The following is a 17,584-nucleotide window of genomic DNA, read 5'->3' as shown; positions in this document are numbered from 1 at the left end:
TCCAAAACTGTGCTTGTGCACAAAGATTGGCAGTGGGGTAGGCTGGGGGAGAGACAGCAGTTGTTAGCAATCAGTACATGTTCAAGAACTGTATGAACCATTAGAGTTACAGAATACCCTTCACCTTTCTCCTAAGCAAGTGTCATTTGCAACTCTCATGACCCATGAGACTGGGAGCTCATGGGATTTACAGGCTGCCAAGCTCTAATACTAACCCATCCTATAATTTCCCAGATACTGGCACCACATGACTACAAAACACACTTGGCAATGCAATGCTCCACAAGGACTTCCATGCTTCCTCCACTGCCTCCCAGGATAAAGACACTCCTGTTTAGAAGCAACGCTGTGCAAATGAACAGCAAGAAAAAGATGTGACTTGTTCAGATGAGAAAAAAACTCAGGGAAAGAGAAAGAGAAACAACACAAACCCAGGCCAATTTGGAGCAGTAAGTATATATAATAGGAAACTAAGTATCATTACATTAAGGTATCAAAGACCAAAAAGTAAAAAAATCAAAATCAAAACAGACAAAAATTAGAGCAACAGAAAATGTAACTTAAAAAAAAAAAAGAGCAAACTTGGTGACATGGGTTGGATTCTTTGTCACTTGGATTGAATGGCCTGAAATGTTTTATTATGATAAGAATAAAACTGACTTCAGACTTGTTAAATACTCCAAGTTCATTATGAAATATGACAATGGTATAGGCTGATTCTTGCTTAGAATTTTAGGAGTTAACCAGGAAGGAAAAAACAAATCTATTAGAAATCTCAGCATCACTTCAAGCTGAGAGAGATTTTCTATTTGATTTCACAGCTTTGACCAACACTAACCCCTGCAACCTCTACCAAAATTTACCACAAAATCAGCCTCCTCTGATTAGTAACTATTTGAAAAAATGAAACTACTCTAAAGAAATGGTATATATATTTACATATGCCCTGTTAACAATGGAAATTGTCTCGTTACTTAATTCCTTTTGAGTGGATTTTCTTGATCAAACTTAGTGAACATCTACAGAAAACACTGGAAATTTTGTAATGGGCTCTGATTGTTCCTGAGAAACACTGGAGAGTAACAGAAGCAACTAAGGTCCCTTTTATCACCAAATATCTACTGTAAACATTGAAATGCATATCCACAATCAGAAGGGGGTACCCAAGGAATAAGCAGATATACTCTCAAGTGTGGGGATCACCTCTACAAAGCATATCAAAGTTCAGGTGTGTGGAAAGCAACTCTCTCTATAGCTGCCAAAACGGACAACACAGGGAACTAACACCAATTGGGAAAGCCTTGAGCTTCTTTTCTGTACTTAAAGAAGTAACTATTGTGGCCCAAAAGGGCACACCACAGAATCTATAGACAGAGAAAGAAAGAAGATTCATGACAACCTTCATACTTTGCTAAAGGACACACAAGACTTTGATACTATACTCACTGGAAAGGGAAAAGATATGTCTGCAAGCAACACTATGAGCATCTTTATACATCAACACTGTAATACTTTATGTTTACAATGTGCTTCAGATTTAATATTAGAATCACAAGCCCAACATTCCATTTCTTTGCCTGAAACTTTAGCTATTACACAGTAACAAAAACTTAAAGTTTAATTATAATGCCTAAAACTTAAAAAAAAAAAAAAAAAAAAGTACCCAATCTTGATCCTAAGCATTTTTTGTGTCTCACAGCTGTATAAGGATTTTTCAGGAACTGCCAAAATGCACAATACTAATACTTACATAGCACTTGTTGGTGCAAGGCTGCACTCGAAACACTTTACATACACTAATTTAATCTTCACAAGACTACCCTATGAGGTAAGTACTATTAAGTTCATGGGGTTATAGGCATAGGGAAATAGGCAAAGAAATAAGTAATTTGCTTAAAATCACCTCAATGGTAAGTAGCAATATGGGCTCAGAGCCAGGCAGTACAGATTCAAATCGATGCTGTTAACTGCTACACTGAATAGCCTCTCACCTTTTAATAAAATCCAAGAGTGATACAGATAATCTGAATTCTGAATTTTACAGAGCCCAATCACAGAAAGGGTACAGACAGATAAGACCGTGTCTATCGTTAAGAAATACTGAGATCTGGGTGCTTGAGTGGCTCAGTCAGTTAAGCATCTGACTTCAGCTCAAGTCATGATCTCATTTTGTGAGTTCAAGCCCCCTATCAGGCTCCATGCTGTCAGTGTGGAGCCTGCTTGGGATTCTCTCCTTCTCTCCCTCCCTCCCTCCCTCTCATTCTCTCTCTCCCCCTCCCTCTCTAAAATAAAATAAAATTTGGGTGCCTGGGTAGCTCAGTCAATTAAGTGTCCAACTCTTGATTTCAGCTCAGGTCATGATCTCTCAGTTTATGAATTCGAGTCCCACATCAGGCTCAGCACTGACAGTGTGGAGCCTGCTTGGGATTGTCTCTGTCTCTCTGTCTCTGTCTCTGTCTCTCTCTCTCGAAAATAAATAAATAAATAAACTTAAAATAACATAAAATGAAATAAAGAAATACTGAAATCAGCATACCAGTTATCCTTACTCTAAAATACCTATAGCAAAACCTTTTGAGTGGGCCTGAGTATGCAAGTTAGAAAGCATTCGCACTCATGGACTGCTATACTGGCTACCAAAAGTCTTCTGCAAAGACAAAAACCTGAAACTCTTATAATGATGGTTACAAAAATTATAATACAGTAAGACACTTGATATAGGAAACTTAATAAACATATTTTAAAGGCTTCAAAAATGAGGACAATTATATAAAACATGTATAGGAAAAAGAACCAGAATTAAACACAATGAAGTTGCATCTAACTCCTAGGTTAGACATAAAGTCCGCATATGAGATGAAAACCATGCATTGTCAAAATCATACTCGAACACCCCAATGTGAAGAACAACATACCATCTCTCAATATAGGTTAAGTCCAACACTGCCAGTTTTTCCTCCAGCGTTGCAACAGATCGCTTTTCTTTTGGTTGACACCAGATGAAGAGGCTGGCTTGCATTTAAGGGCCATAATGTATGAAAAACATATCACTTTAAATAACAGAATCACAGCTAGCACAGTGAATGCTCACACTTAGAGAAACTTGGATACAGAGACCAACTGAAGCCACGACTGAGTCACATCCCACCTCTCATGCTCACTTCATGAGAGGGAAGATGGGGTTGTAGAGAGGGGTTGAGCAAGCACAGGTGAAATTTGAAAATGATGTAATGCAACACAACTGTACATGAACATGATTACAATGGTTGTATTGTTATAGTGGGATAACTGGGGATTTTTTTTATAATTCACAGAAAAAGTTCTAGCAGACCTGTTCTACCACAGACCTAAACATTCTGAAAACAACCAACAAACTTTGCATTCAGAATTGCTAGGAACCATTTGGAATCATTAAGATGATAAACTCAGTGTTAACAGTCCCACAAAAAGATTCTTACCTAAAGTGTAAAAAATTCTTTTATTACGTTTTTCTTCTACCACCACATGCTGGAAGAAGCCTGGTGGCCTGATGGGTCTTTGCACTTATTTATAGGACTATTAAAAAGCATATTTTACTCCATTTTCTATTCCAAATGTGTAGATTTCTAAAAGAAATATGAATGCTCCTTACAGGTTTGGTTTTTTAGTTTAGTTTTGTTTTTTGGGCAGCTGAGGAGGATGAGAACAGGGAAAGAGAAGGAAATTTATAAAGATAACATTAAAATTTCAATTCTTGGGGCACCTGGGTGGCTTAGTCGGTTAAGCATCCGACTTCAGCTCAGATCATGATCTCATGGTTTGTGGGTTCGAGCCCTGCATTGGGCTCTGTACTGGCAGCTCAGAGACTGAAGTCTGCTTCAGATTCTGTGTCTTCCTCTCTCTCAAAAATAAACATTAAAAAATAACTTTTTAATAAAAAAATAAATAAAATTTCAATTCTTCTTCATATTCACTAATCACGTGGTTGTCTATTCTCCAAAAAAGTACCTGTGCTAAAAACTAACCAGGTGCTTAATAAGTGCTTATTAATAAGGTGCTTAAAAAGTACAGAAAACAAAGCCCTGACAAATAATATACAGTATCTTTTAGTCTCTACTCCTAAAAAAGCTGACTCAAGAGACGCTGACAAAGGTGGCCCTCAATTGTTCAAGTCAACTGTAATGTCTATACCAAACCACACTTTTGTAACAATTACACAGCAATATTTATTTAAGCAAATGAGATGAGTAGCCCTACATTCAAACTAGTCTAGAAAAACTCAACTAACATAAACAATTCTGGCTCAATTTCCCATTAGGAGGACTAAGTGACTTTGATAAAGCCCGGAATATACATACCAACTATGAAATGTAAAAAGAATTTTAAAGGATTTTAAAGGACATAGGCAGCGGGGAATCATGATGAACACTGAGTACAACGTATAGAATTGTTGAATCACTATATTCTACACTTGAAACTAAACTATACTGGAATAATAATTAAAAAACAAAAAGAAGTCATAGAGGGGCAAAGAGGTTTCTTTATTTTAGTGGGTATCTCTGAGGAAAAGAAAACACATTTTTTTTCTCTAAACAAGGATTATTATTTCTGTGGGAACAAAGCATTATGAATATAAAAAGTACCATGACAAATCTTAATAGAGATTCAAGAGGGCTAAAGGTCCTATTTTCGTAATTCCATTTCATGGGGCTACAGGTTTTTAGAAGTAAAATATTATCAAGTTAGAGATTTTAACAAAAACCAAAACAGAACTGATCCAGGTATTTGCATTCCTATCAATGGGAATAATATACCAAAAGAGGCCAGTGTGCAAGATTTCTAAGAGGTACTTTGCCTTGCTAAACCCTCAGGTGAATATGCACCTGCAGCTTGCATTATGAAAATTAGGAAAATATCTGATTTATATGTCAACCTATAGTGTGGGAAGAATAGAATTGGACCCAGGAGGGGCCCCTGGGTGGCTCGGTAGGTTAAGCGTCTAACTCTGGATTTTGGCTCAGGTCATGATCTCCTGTTCCTGAGATCAAGCCCCGCCTCAGGTTCTGTGCTGAGCAAGGAGGCTGCTTGGGATTCTCTCCCCCCACCCCCCGCCCCCGTCTCTGTCCCTCCCCCAATCATGTTCTCTTTCAAAATAAACATTAAAAAAAAAAAAAAAAAAAAGAACTGGACCCTATGAAATTCATTACACTGACATCTTATAAGCACTTTCAATCCTCTCCCCCTCAACTATGCACCTAAGGTTGCTGGTTTCTAACAAAAAAAGATGAAACAAGGAAGATACCCACTCATGATTACTTGCTAAATTTTTTAAAACTGCATATGGTTCTATTTTATTTAGTGCTCCATCTGTGCCAACTGATTATAAAAGAAAAAAAAATGGGGGTGGGTTTCATTTTCAAGTAGTTTTCAAAGTTCAAAATTAATCTTAGGGTCACTTCATCCTTATGATGGTTCTCTGGCCCCGGGATACCATTTGTTAGGAAATTCTCACCCTTATTTGATTCATTTCAATTCCAATGACATTAATAATGCTATGTGAGCATGGCGGAAGAGGAGGGTCCTTGCCCTCAGAGAGTCTGGTCTAAAGGAAGACTTATAAAATAGACAGGCATAGACTACCTCAAGATGCTATATAAGTCAGAAAAGGAAACAATTATTATTTTTTATTGAGACAGAATTACATAACATTGTATTGGTTTTAGGTACACAACATAATGGTTCGATATATGTGTATACTGCAAAATGATTACTACAATAAGTTTATAATTAATACCCATCACCACATACAGTTACCAATTTTTTTTTCTTGAGAACTTTTAAGATCTATTCTCTTAGCAACTTTCAAATATACAAAACAGTACTGTTAACTACAGTCATCATGATATACATTATATCCTCAGGACTTACTTATCTGGGCACAATTTTTTTTTTTAACATTATTTATTTATGTAATTTCTACACTCAATATGGGGCTAAAACTCAATATCCCAAGATCAAGAGTCACATGCTCTTCCAACTGAGCCAGCCAGGAGCCCCTGGGAACAATTATTCTTTACAAAGCCAATGATCTAGTTCAATTTTTGTTCACTTGAAAACAAACAATCTACAGAGCGAACAGCTGGAGTAAAAGAGGAACCTCTGCAGATCTACTTTTTTCCCCAGCCAATAACACTCTATCCTGGCAGGAAAGATCGTGTAAGTGTGGCAAAAGGATCACTGAAGAGAGGAGCAGCACCACTGAATGCTGTAGCAAACTGCCCATGTAGAGATAATCCCAGAACAAGAGAAGTCCCAGATGAGGGGTGACGTCTTTTCATTCCCACATCCCCAACACTAGCATAATACCTGGTACATGGTGCTGCTCAGTCCACACCACATCAATTGTAATGAGTATCTTCACTGGAGCAAGACACAAGAAAAGTAACTTCTACAGTTTGTATATATGCAGAAGCTAACTCACCACAAGCTCCCAGTCAAGCCACTTCTCTCTGGGCTTGGGTTATCCATACACCAAGTTGAAATGATGGTAACTTCTTTGCAGAGGGTTTCAGGAGTGCATTTCAGTACCCCTGTGCTTCTATTACAAAGCATTAGGGGGACGCCGGGGTGGCTCAGTCGGTTAAGTGTCCGACCTCAGCTCAGGTCATGAGCTCACAGTTCATGGGTTTGAGCCCCACATGGGGCTCTGTGCTGACAGCTCAGAGCCTGGAGCCTGCTTCAAATTCCGTCTCCCTCTCTGCCCCTCCCCTGCTCGTACTCGGTCTCTCTCTCTCAAAAATAAATAAACATTAAAAAAATTAAAAAAGAAAAATAAAGAACAAAGCATTATTAGGGACTAAAGATCAAACAGTACCTGTGTTGCTGTTCCTCATATGTGCCCCAATATTAACATTTTAGCACTGATTTCCAGTTGATGCTAAGAATATACCTGCTTCTCCCACAGATCACAAAGCTGTTTTCATTTCAAGTGGGAGGAAAATATGTCCCAATCAACTTTTTTCCCATTGTCTTGGCCCTAGTGCCAAATTAGAGGACAACTCAACACTGTTCTAATGGGCTCTGGGAGGTTCCACAAAGATAATGGCTTCTGAGCTAGAAGTTGCTCAAGTTAACGGATCACACGGGCCCAGCCACTCACCTATTCCAGAAGTAAAACAGCATCCAGAGAAGGGTCAAACAACTGGCATTCTGTGAGACTCACACTTTGACCAGATCATAAGCCTAGGTCACCTATGCCTTATAACAGAAAACTGATGCCCAACTAAACTGACTGGATACCAGCCAGATCCACCTTTGAGAGCCCCATCTGTGGTAATATAGAAAGATATTGGGTCTCTGTTCCAGTTTCCTGGCGTGGAGTTTCTAAAACCCTTGGAATTTTCTGAGTGATAGGGTGATATGATGTCTTTTGTTCTAATGAGGTGACTCTTGGCAGGCTCCTAGACAGCATCAGGATGGGGCCTGGTGATCAAACTGTCCAAGCTTTGATTAGAAGTTTGGAACCTTTGGGGGCGCCTGGGTGGCTCAGTTGGTTGAGTGTCCAACTTTGGTGCAGGTCATGACCTTGCAGTTCGTGGGTTCAAGCCCTGCATCAGGCTCACTGCTGTCAGCGGGGAGCCTGCTGCAGATCCTCTGTTTCCCTCTCTTTCTGCCCCTCCCCCCACCCACACTCTCTCAAAAATAAATAAACAAATAAATAAATAAAAGAAAGCTTAGAACTTTTGGCCTCACCACTCCCACCCCTCAATTTGCAGGGAGGGGAAAGGAGCTGGAATTTAAGCTAATCACCAGCAGGTCAATGATTTAAACAACAAAATGCCTGCATAATGGAACCTCCATAAAAACCCCTCAATGGTAAGATCTGGAAAGTTTCCAGGTAAGTGAAAGCATCACATGCATCTGTGTACAACTGTCTCTACTTTTTGTCTGATCACTTCCTGTAACATCCATGCAGTCCTATTTTATTTTACCTCCTCTGAAAATTAGGGAAGGTCGTTAACAATTATTTACTGACCTCTCTGACCAATAATTACCTCCAAACATTCATTTAGGTGTTATTCTTTTTTATATATTTTTTAATGGTTTTATTTATTTTTGAAGGAGAGAGAGAGAGAGACAGAGCATGAGCAGGGGAGGAGCAGAGAGAGGGAGACACAGAATCCGAAGCAGGTTCCAGCTCTGAGCTGTCAGTACAGAGCCCAACGTGGGGATCAAACTCACGAACCACGAGATCATGACCTGAGCCGAAGTTGAACGCTTAACTGACTGAGCCACCCAGGCACCCCTAGGTGTTACTCTTTTTTAAAGCCTATTGCCTCTAAAAGTCCTATGTTTGCCATCCTCTAATGACTTTAGGATTAAAATAACTGAACATTTTTCATCAAGTTACCCAGAGTAGTAAACTTCAAACTTAAAGCCAAAAGAATCCATGATGCATGAGAACTCCCAGATTCCTTTGATTGATTACCCCAGATCCCTTATTTGATTTATAAGATTCTGTGGCCTAGTCAGAAGAGGAATACAGAACACTCATCCCATATACCCATTTTCCACAGAAACTGAAGTCTCTAAAGTCAAAGATTACAATACTCATGACAGCCAGCATATCCTCTGCACCACAACATGCTATAGGTATTACTTGGATAAATAAATCAATAAACAATAACACTGAACACTGTCCAATATTTTCAAAGGTAGAGCCATATACTAACCAGAATGGCACAGAGGCGCCTGGCTGGCTCATTCAGTAGTGTGTGACTCTTGATTAAAAAGGGGGTGGCTCTCTGCTGAGTGTCTGACTCTTGATTGCAGCTCAGATCAAGCCCTGCATCAGCGTCTGCACAGAGTGTGGAGCCTGCTTAAGATTCTCTCTCTCTCCCTCTGCCCCTCCCCTGCTTGCACTCACTCTTGGTAGGTAACACCAAAGAATGAATCGTAAGCTTTTCAAGGTTATAGGGTGTTGTTTTATTTTTAAATGATTAAAAAAAAGAGAGATGAAAATATAACAACATTTTCTAAGCACAGCATAATGAACTGAACTGAGACTAGGAACAATTAATTATGAACTCTACAAGTACCAGTCAGTAGGCCATTAACATCTGTGCTGAAACTTGGTAAATATTCTATATACTCATGAAAATGCTTTTAAGAAATCAATCTTTATATGACTTGTCAACTGATTTTTAAGAAGGCTTAGCTTCTAAAACTGAGATGTAATTCATACCATAAAATACAACCTTTTAAAGTATACAATTCAGGGGCTCCCTGGACAGCTTAATTGGTGGAGCATGCAACTCTTGGTCTCGAGGCTGTGGGTTCAAGCCCCGCATTGGCTGTCGAGATTACTTAAAAATAAAATCTTACAGGGGCACCTGGGTGGCTCAGTCGGTTGAGTATCCGACTTTGGCTCGGGTCATGATCTCACAGTCCGTGGGTTCGAGCCCCACTTTGGGCTCTGTGCTGGCAGCTTGGAGACTGGAGCCTGCTTCAGATTCTGTGTCTCCTCCTCTCTGCCCCTCCCATGTTCATGCTCTGTCTCTCTCTGTCTCTCAATAATAAATAAATGTTAAAAAAATTTTTTTTAACAAAATCTTTTAAAAAATAGTAAAAACAAAACAAAACAAAACGAAACAAAACAAAACAAAACAAGGGTGCCTGGGTAGCTCAGTCAGTTAAGCGTCTGACTTCAGCTCAGGTCATGATCTCATAGTTCCTGAATTTAAGCCCCACCTTTGGCTCTGCGCTGACAGTGTGGAGTCTGCTTGGGATTCTCTCTCTGCCTCTCTCCTACTGGCACACTCTGCCTGAAAATAAATAAACTTAAAGTGTACAATTCAGTGGTATGTATATTCAGAAAGTAGTGCCACTATGTAATTCCAAGAAAGCTTACGTGTAAATTAGAAGTGAAAAAGTAAGAAACATGGAAGCAGGTAAATACTGCTTTAATTTACATTCTGAGGGTAGAGAATTTAAGCTAGGAAAGGTGAACACAGGAGAGATGTTCTTGTGCAAGGGAAAAGTTAAAGGAAGAAGCCAATGTATTTTTTTTTAATTTTATATGCACAGAGCCTGACACAGGGCTCGAACTCCAGAACCACGAGATCACAACCTGAGCCAAAGTCGGACGCTCAACAGATTAAGCCACCCAGGTGCCCCACCAATGTATTTTTATACCCTGTAAACAGTTTGTATGGATGGCCTCTATCTTCTGCCTATTGAAGGTAACTGTATAAATGACTTTTCCTACCTGGACTGAAGCTGGGAATCAACCAGGCTGCTACACTATTCAGGCTGATTAATGACCCTTTTATTCTTGCTACTCCAGCAGAAGAAACTCTTCCATGAGTTTCTACTAACCAACCAAAGGCACAGGAAGTGCTATCTCTCATATGACAGGTAACCCCCTCAAATGAGGGTAAAGGTCACAAACCACCCACGCTCTCTAACAGAACCTTCCATTCAGTGTTTAGGGCAGGAAACTTAAAAAAATGAAGTAAGGCAGGGCAACCTGGGTAGCTCAGTCAATTGAGTGTCCAACTCTTGATTTCAGCTCAGGTCATGATCCCAGGGTCAAGGAATTGAGCCCCACGTGTCTCCATGCTGAGCGTGGAGCCTGGTTAAGATTCTCTCTCTGAGGGCACCTGGGTGGCTCAGTTGATTAAGCATCTGTCTCTTGGTTTCGGCTCAAGTCATGATCTCACGGTTCATGAGTTCAAGCCTCACATCGAGCTCTGCACTGACAGCACAGAGTCTGCTTAGGATTCTCTCTCTTCCTCTCTCTCTCTGCCCCTCCCCTGCTCGCGCTGTCTCTCAAAATAAATTTTAAAAACTCAAACAAAAAAAAAGAAATCCTCTCTCTCCTCCTCTCACACATTCTCTCTCCCTCAAATAAAAATAAGGCAAATCCCAGGTAATTCCAAACAAGACTAAAATTAATTCTAGTTGCATTCACCTCTCCCCACACTTACCTGACCCCTCCAGCATCACATGGGATTCTCCTCTAGGTGTGTTGTCTGCACTTGGCCACAGGGTCTATCGACTACCTCTACAAGACTCATCCAGCCCTAAAAGGTGTCCCTTGGCTTCCTAGGCATTCCTGTTTTTGAAGATCTGCCACCTTTGCCTAAGGGTTCTCGGTAAACATCTTCCCCAAATGTGGAACCAAACCTAATTAAGATTCCTGGTTGAAAACAACACCTTCTTCAGTTTCACAAATTGACAAGTAAATGTGCTATTTTCCAATTAGCCTATGGTATTTCCTTAAAAACTAAAAATAATTACTTGTCTATTCTATAAATGCCAAAAATAATGTAAAAAAATATTCATTTGCATTTTCCAACTCACTTTTTCTAAATGATGTTAAGCTATTGCGTCTTTAGCTACCCCATTTGAATTACCATAAACTATACATGTTTTGTATCAGTGTCAATCCATTCCATAATGGACTTCTGCCCCTGAAGTGACAGATTGTCTCTGGGTTTTTCTTTTCTTAAAACTTCTATTTTATCAACATGGTCGTAAAAACTCAAACCATTTCAGGGGCGCCTGGGTGGCTCAGTCAGTTAAGTGTCCGACTTCAGTTTAGGTTTAGGTTGTGATCTCACGGATCTTGAAATCGAGCCCTGCATCGGGTTTTATGCTGACAGCTCAGAGCCTGGAGCCTGCTTAGATTCTGTGTCTCCCTCTCTCTCTACCCCAGCCCTGCTTGCGCTCTGTCTCTCTCTTGTCTCTCAAAAATGAATAAATGGTAAAAAAAAAAAAAAAAAAAAAGAAAGAACAAAAACCCTCAAACCATTTCAACTGTGCAAAATGAAAGGATAGGATATGAGCCTGTTACAGAAATTGGACCCATTCATTGTATGAATGAACACTGAAAGATTCAAAGCAAGATACTCCTTCTTCCTAACACCACTTCCATCAGCCTTCTATCTTTGCTATACTGATTAATAAAACAGTACTACAATAATTCTATAGGGGTGCCTGGCTGGCTCAGTCAGAAGAGCGTGTGACTCTTGGTCTCAGGGTCATGAATTTGAGCCCCACATTGGGTGTAGAGATTACTTAAATAAATAAATAACAATTTTTAAATAATAATTCTGTAACACTTCAGTGAATTGAAGAATTCACTTCTATGAAGAAATGAAGAATTACTTTCTATGTCTCAAACATAGAAACATTGGGAAACATAATCCAAAAACTATGTCATCTGTTGCTTAAATAATACAAATTCCTTTGGAAAAAGTATCACAGCAAGTTTATATACCATATAGTATGTAGTAAGTCCACCTAAAAACCAAGAGCAATTCTCTCTATATTCATAGGTTACAGAAACACTTTGAGAATGAGAACATCTACAACCATTCCAAGATCTCTGGAGGAGATATGCTACCTAAACAGAAAGTACAACTAAGGTCATAAAACAGCATCAACCCTACTCTAGCTCCCACCCCAGCTCAGTACAGCAGAAGTGGCATGAGGCAGACAAGGCAAGTGTTTGCCATAGGCTCCAAAAGCACAAAAGCATTAGTCTTTTTGACTTAAAGAAAGTGTACCTGCTTACTAAGTCTCTTTTAAATAGTGCCAAAAAGTTCTAGAATAAAGAATATAAACATAGTCAATCTAATGCAGTGGTTTCTCACAATTCAGGGCACATCAAAATCAAGTGGAACACCTGTTAAAGCAGAGACAGCTGGGCCTCACCCCCAGTTTATCATCTGGCAGGTCTAAAGTGAGGCCTGAGAATTTGTATTTCAACAAGGTCTGAAGTAGTGCTGACACTGCTGGTCCAGCACCCACTCGGAGAACCACTGCTCTATTGTTCACAGAAGCTGTTCACTGTAGTCTTTATCTTGCAAGATTTCTAATCATTTAACAATAAAATATATCAGCTGCATGTCAGTTTTTAAAATTTTTTAACGTTTTATTTTTGAGAGAGACAGAATATGAGCAAGGGAGGGGTAGAGAGAGAGGAAGACACAGAATCCAAAGCAGGCTCCAGGCTCTAAGCTGTCAGCACAGAGCCTGACAGGGGGCTCAAAATCTCGAACTGTGAGATCATGACCTGAGCCGAAGTAGGATGCTTAATTGACTAAGCCACCCAAGGCACCCCAGTTGCATATCAGTTTTTCAACTTTTTACTGAAAATAATTTCCAAGTTACAAAAAAGTTACAAGAATAATAGCACAAACACATGCATACACCTGTTACCCAAACTCAGCTACTGATATATCTTGTTGTGTCTATTTTATCATTATTCTCTTCCTCCCTTCTCCATATGCATCAAATATTTTTCCCTAAACCACAGGAGAGAAAAAAGTATACACCATGGTCCTTCACTCCTAAAAACTTCAGCGAGTTATTTCTTAATAAGGATATTCTCTTATTACTCTTATTTAAATTCTCTTAGATACAGTAGTTAACCAATTTCGGTGAATTTAACATTGATACACTACCACAACCTATATACAGAACAGTTCCATTGTGCCCCAAAATTGCCATGTTTCTTTCTACTTTCCAAATCCTCCCCCAACACCCTGGCAACCACGATTTTCTATTTCTATCATTTTGCTTTTTCCAGAATGTCACAGAAATGGAATCATATTGTATACAGTCTTTTTAAAAATTAGATCAAATACATATAACATAATATTTACCATTTAACCATTTTGAAGTATGCGATTCAGTGGTATTAAGTACATTCACAATGTTATATAACCATCCCCACTATCTATTTCCAGAACATTTTTATCACCCCAAAAGGAAACCTTATACCCATTAAGCAGTCACTCTCCATTTCCCCTCCTCCAGCCCTTGGTAACAACTAAATTACCCACTCTGCTTTCTTTTTGTACAGATATGTCTATTTTGGATATTTTATATAAATGGGATCATATCAGGGGTGCCTGGGTGGTTCAGTCGGTTAGGCCTCTGGCTCTTGATTTAGACTCAGGCCATGATCTCACGGTTTGTGGGACTGAGCCCCACATCACGTTCTGCACTGACAGTGCCAAGCTTGCTTGGCATTCTCTCTCTCCCTCTCTCTGGCCCTTCCCCACTCCTGTGCGCTCTCTCTCAAAATAAATAAACACTTTAAAAAACGGGATCATGTGAGAGTATGTGCTCTTTTGTGCCCAGCTTCTTTCACTCAGCACAATATTTTCAAGATTCATCCAAGTTATAGCATGTATCAGTATTTCATTCCTTTTTATGCAGCATGTAGCCTTTTGAATCTGATTTCTTTTACTTAGTATAATACCTGAAATTCATCCATTTTTAATGTTGAATAGTATTCCATTGTATGTACATACCAAAGTTTATTCATCCAGTCACCAAAACACATGTCACTCCTGATACTTTTTCAAGGAGTGTAATGTTACTCAAGGTAATTTACAACTAATGGGGTTATAACATATTTACAAATGGCAAAAAACCTCAGATATACACAACATTATGTAGGTTCACAATTCTTATCTGCAATTCTAAAAGCCCAAAATCTCTTAAATATCAAGGTTTTTGGTAAATTTTCAGGTCATGTGAAGTCATTTGGAAACAAATCCTGACCAGTACTATACTGAGTCCTTTACTGTCTTTAGTCAGTCCTCTTAGTGAGAATATTCATATATTTTGAAGTATTACTATGTTTGATATACATCCCACTGGGGGATAGAATTCATATATGATCTACGTACCACATTATCTTTCTATATTCAGAAAAAGTTATAATTTTGACTTTTGATCCCACAGATTTTGGATAAAACTTGTAGCCCTGTACTTACACAGCTCTAAATGAAACAAAAATTAAATTGATAATTACTAAAGTCAGTGAGCAGGCATTAGTCTTTTTTTCTGTTACAGACTGCCCCCCCCCCCCGCCCCATTACACCAGTGAAAAGGACGAACTCTACCCTACAGTCCCCTTATGAGCAATGTCCATCCCACAAGATCATTGCAGGTTATCACACAACCTAAAAAAACTAACTGCCATTCATAAAAGTCACCTTTTCTGCTAAAATACACATACAGTCTTTTAACAAGCAACTGTTAAAGTTCTTAAAACATCTGATTGCTCCAAGGCATATTCTTCAGCAGATATGACTGCATTGCTATGGAACCTAAATGACCCTTTACTGTTGATCACCTGAGAGGAGATCATAGCTGCTCTCTATATACTTCACAGATATTCACTCATTCCATGCATACTGAGAACGCATCAGTGCCAGACACAGTGGCAAGTGCAACAGGAGGGAACAAGACAGACAAGGCTCCTGCTGTCATGGAACTTTCTAGTGGGAGGAATAAGACACACAAAACCACTGGAAAATAAAAGTGATAGATCCTATGACAACAAACCAGGATATGATGAAAATAACTAAGGAGTGATTTTGGAGTAGGTAGTGAGGCAAGCCCCTGAGAGGTGAAACTGAAGCCATGAACTAAATCCCAGAAGACAAGTGAGGATCAGAGGGGAGAACAGTGCAAGGGCCCTGACAGAGAAAGAAGTCTGTATTTGGTCAAGCCTACAGAAAGGCTCAGTGTGGCTAGAGCATAATAAGAAAGGTGGAGAGCAGTACGGGATGAGGTCAAACAGCTAAGGGCCAGCTCATGCAGGATTCTGTAAGTCAGAACAAGGAGTTGCAAATTTCTTGCAAGTGAGATGGAAAACCTTTAGACGATTTCTGGCATGGCAATAACATGATCTGACAGGTATTTTCAAAATTTCATTCTACTTGCCATGAAGAAATGGATAACATGGGACTAGTAATCCAGTTATCTCATTTAAAACAAGAGAAACATTAATACATCATTACTTCATATAATAAAATGCCAAGAAAAGAGTGTATTTCCTGAAAGGTGATTTTTTTTTAACCACTGTCTTAAATTATTTTACAGGAGTATTAATTAATGTCTTACATCTGCCAATTATTATTCTAACAGCTACTACAGTAAGCAAATTTAAGAACTTCTATGGACCTTATAAATTAATATAAGCATTACTCTGCTAATAAATCTGACAATATATAAATTCAGTCAGTACTAAAGAAATGAAGAGTTTAAATTGCTATTTAAACATCAAGACATCTCCTTTCCAAATATACCAATGCTTAACGAAAACACAATTAAGGAAATAAGACCAAAGCTGAGGTTACTGCTGTCAGTTGAAAAATAACTGCAGCCTATAAATTCTTTTAGTTCCTAAAGATAATAGTGAATGAATAAAGTGTGTATGAGACATGCGCACGCGCGCACACACAAAGACGTGAATGTGTGAATGTGTAAGAACATAACTACTCTTCTGTTTTCACAAACTCAGAATTGATGCTTTTAAAACAAAAAAATAATTAGCTTTCTAAAAAATAATGTTTCTGAGTTTATTCTCAATTTACAGACCAACTATTTCTAGACATGACACAAATATCAAATTATTTCAAGCACAAAAATTTATTTTTATGGATAGTTTCCCTCTGCGGAACCAAACAGAAAAAGCAGCTACCTAGTTAACATGAAAAATTTATTCCATGTAAATTGTTTAGAAGTAAACTATATCCTCAAAACACAGCACACTCTTTCTTGAAGAGTTCTTAAATTTGGATTACTAAAATTCTGTAAATAGATTAATGGTCTACTTTCTTCAATTGAAAATTCTGCAAAAGACACCACTTAAAGATTACTTTCATATTTAAATCATTTCATATTATGTAACCTAAAAATATCAGTCGATACCTTGAATGCCTAACATTTCACTTCCACTTTTTCTGTAATGTATTAAGATTTGAAGGAACTGACCAAACTTGGCACTCTAAGACACTAGGAGGATATTATGAAAAGTTTAATCTGCAGTTCAGACCACAGAGCAGAGGTCAAAGAGAAAGCTCTTCTGGATCTATCCATGAATTTCAACAAAACAGCTGTTGCAGGACTTCATTCTCAGAGCAAGACTGAAAATTCAAGAAACCACTAATTTGTACAATTTCTCTGGAAAGTTGTAAATGTCACGCTGAAGCAATGAAATATAAATTTTTAAATACTGTAAGTTTATTAAATCCTATGGGCTCATACATAAAAACACCACCACCATGAAGAACATAAACAGCAAGTTTAACGATTATATAAAATATATTCAGGGGTAAATGCTACAACACTCACTTTAGATCTCACAGGCACCCAGAAGAACTGGAACAATGCATCCTCATCGCCCATGTGTGGACAAACAGCCACAAAGAACCACAGCTAAGACTAAAGCTGGCTGTTATTTGAAGACATCAACAGGAGACTTCTGGAAATCTTAACTGTGGTTTCTTAAAAAAATTTTGAGTAGCACATGATGCAGAGATCTGACAAATACCCTTCCTAACCCAAGGCCACATGCACGTCCAGAAACTCACCTGTGTTATACTCCTTCAACTGCAAGTCCTTTACAGGCGTGCCATCAGGAGTCCGAAAGGCATTAAGAATCTGCAAGAATACGGTGTTTACACTAATGACACAAATCATTATCTAACACTGAATATTTAACTTTCCTTTTTGTTTTTATTCTATATAATTTAAAGCAATCATTACTTTATAAAGGCAAAATTAACCCATGCAT

At 38.6% G+C, this 17,584-nt stretch overlaps 1 protein-coding gene across 8 annotated transcripts in view; it reads right to left on the bottom strand.

Moving 5' to 3' along the window:
- RBM6 (RNA binding motif protein 6) overlaps positions 1 to 17,584 on the bottom strand; it is a 104,577-nt gene that overhangs the window by 57,268 nt on the left and 29,725 nt on the right. For 7 of the 8 annotated variants that reach the window (XM_060631060.3, XM_060631064.3, XM_060631061.3 and 4 more), the window contains one exon: positions 17,382 to 17,451. The exons of the other annotated variant lie outside the window; for it this stretch is intronic. In XM_060631060.3, coding sequence (XP_060487043.1) covers positions 17,382 to 17,451 — 70 coding nt within the window. The remainder of the gene's footprint in view (positions 1 to 17,381; positions 17,452 to 17,584) is intronic. 8 annotated transcript variants of the gene reach the window in all.

This window comes from Panthera onca, chromosome A2 (genome assembly GCF_046562875.1).
Source record: "Panthera onca isolate mPanOnc1 chromosome A2, mPanOnc1 haplotype 2, whole genome shotgun sequence".
NCBI classification, from domain to species: Eukaryota; Metazoa; Chordata; class Mammalia; order Carnivora; family Felidae; genus Panthera; species Panthera onca.
Note: the sequence above shows the minus strand (reverse complement) of the source record. Positions and strands in the feature narration are given on the sequence as shown.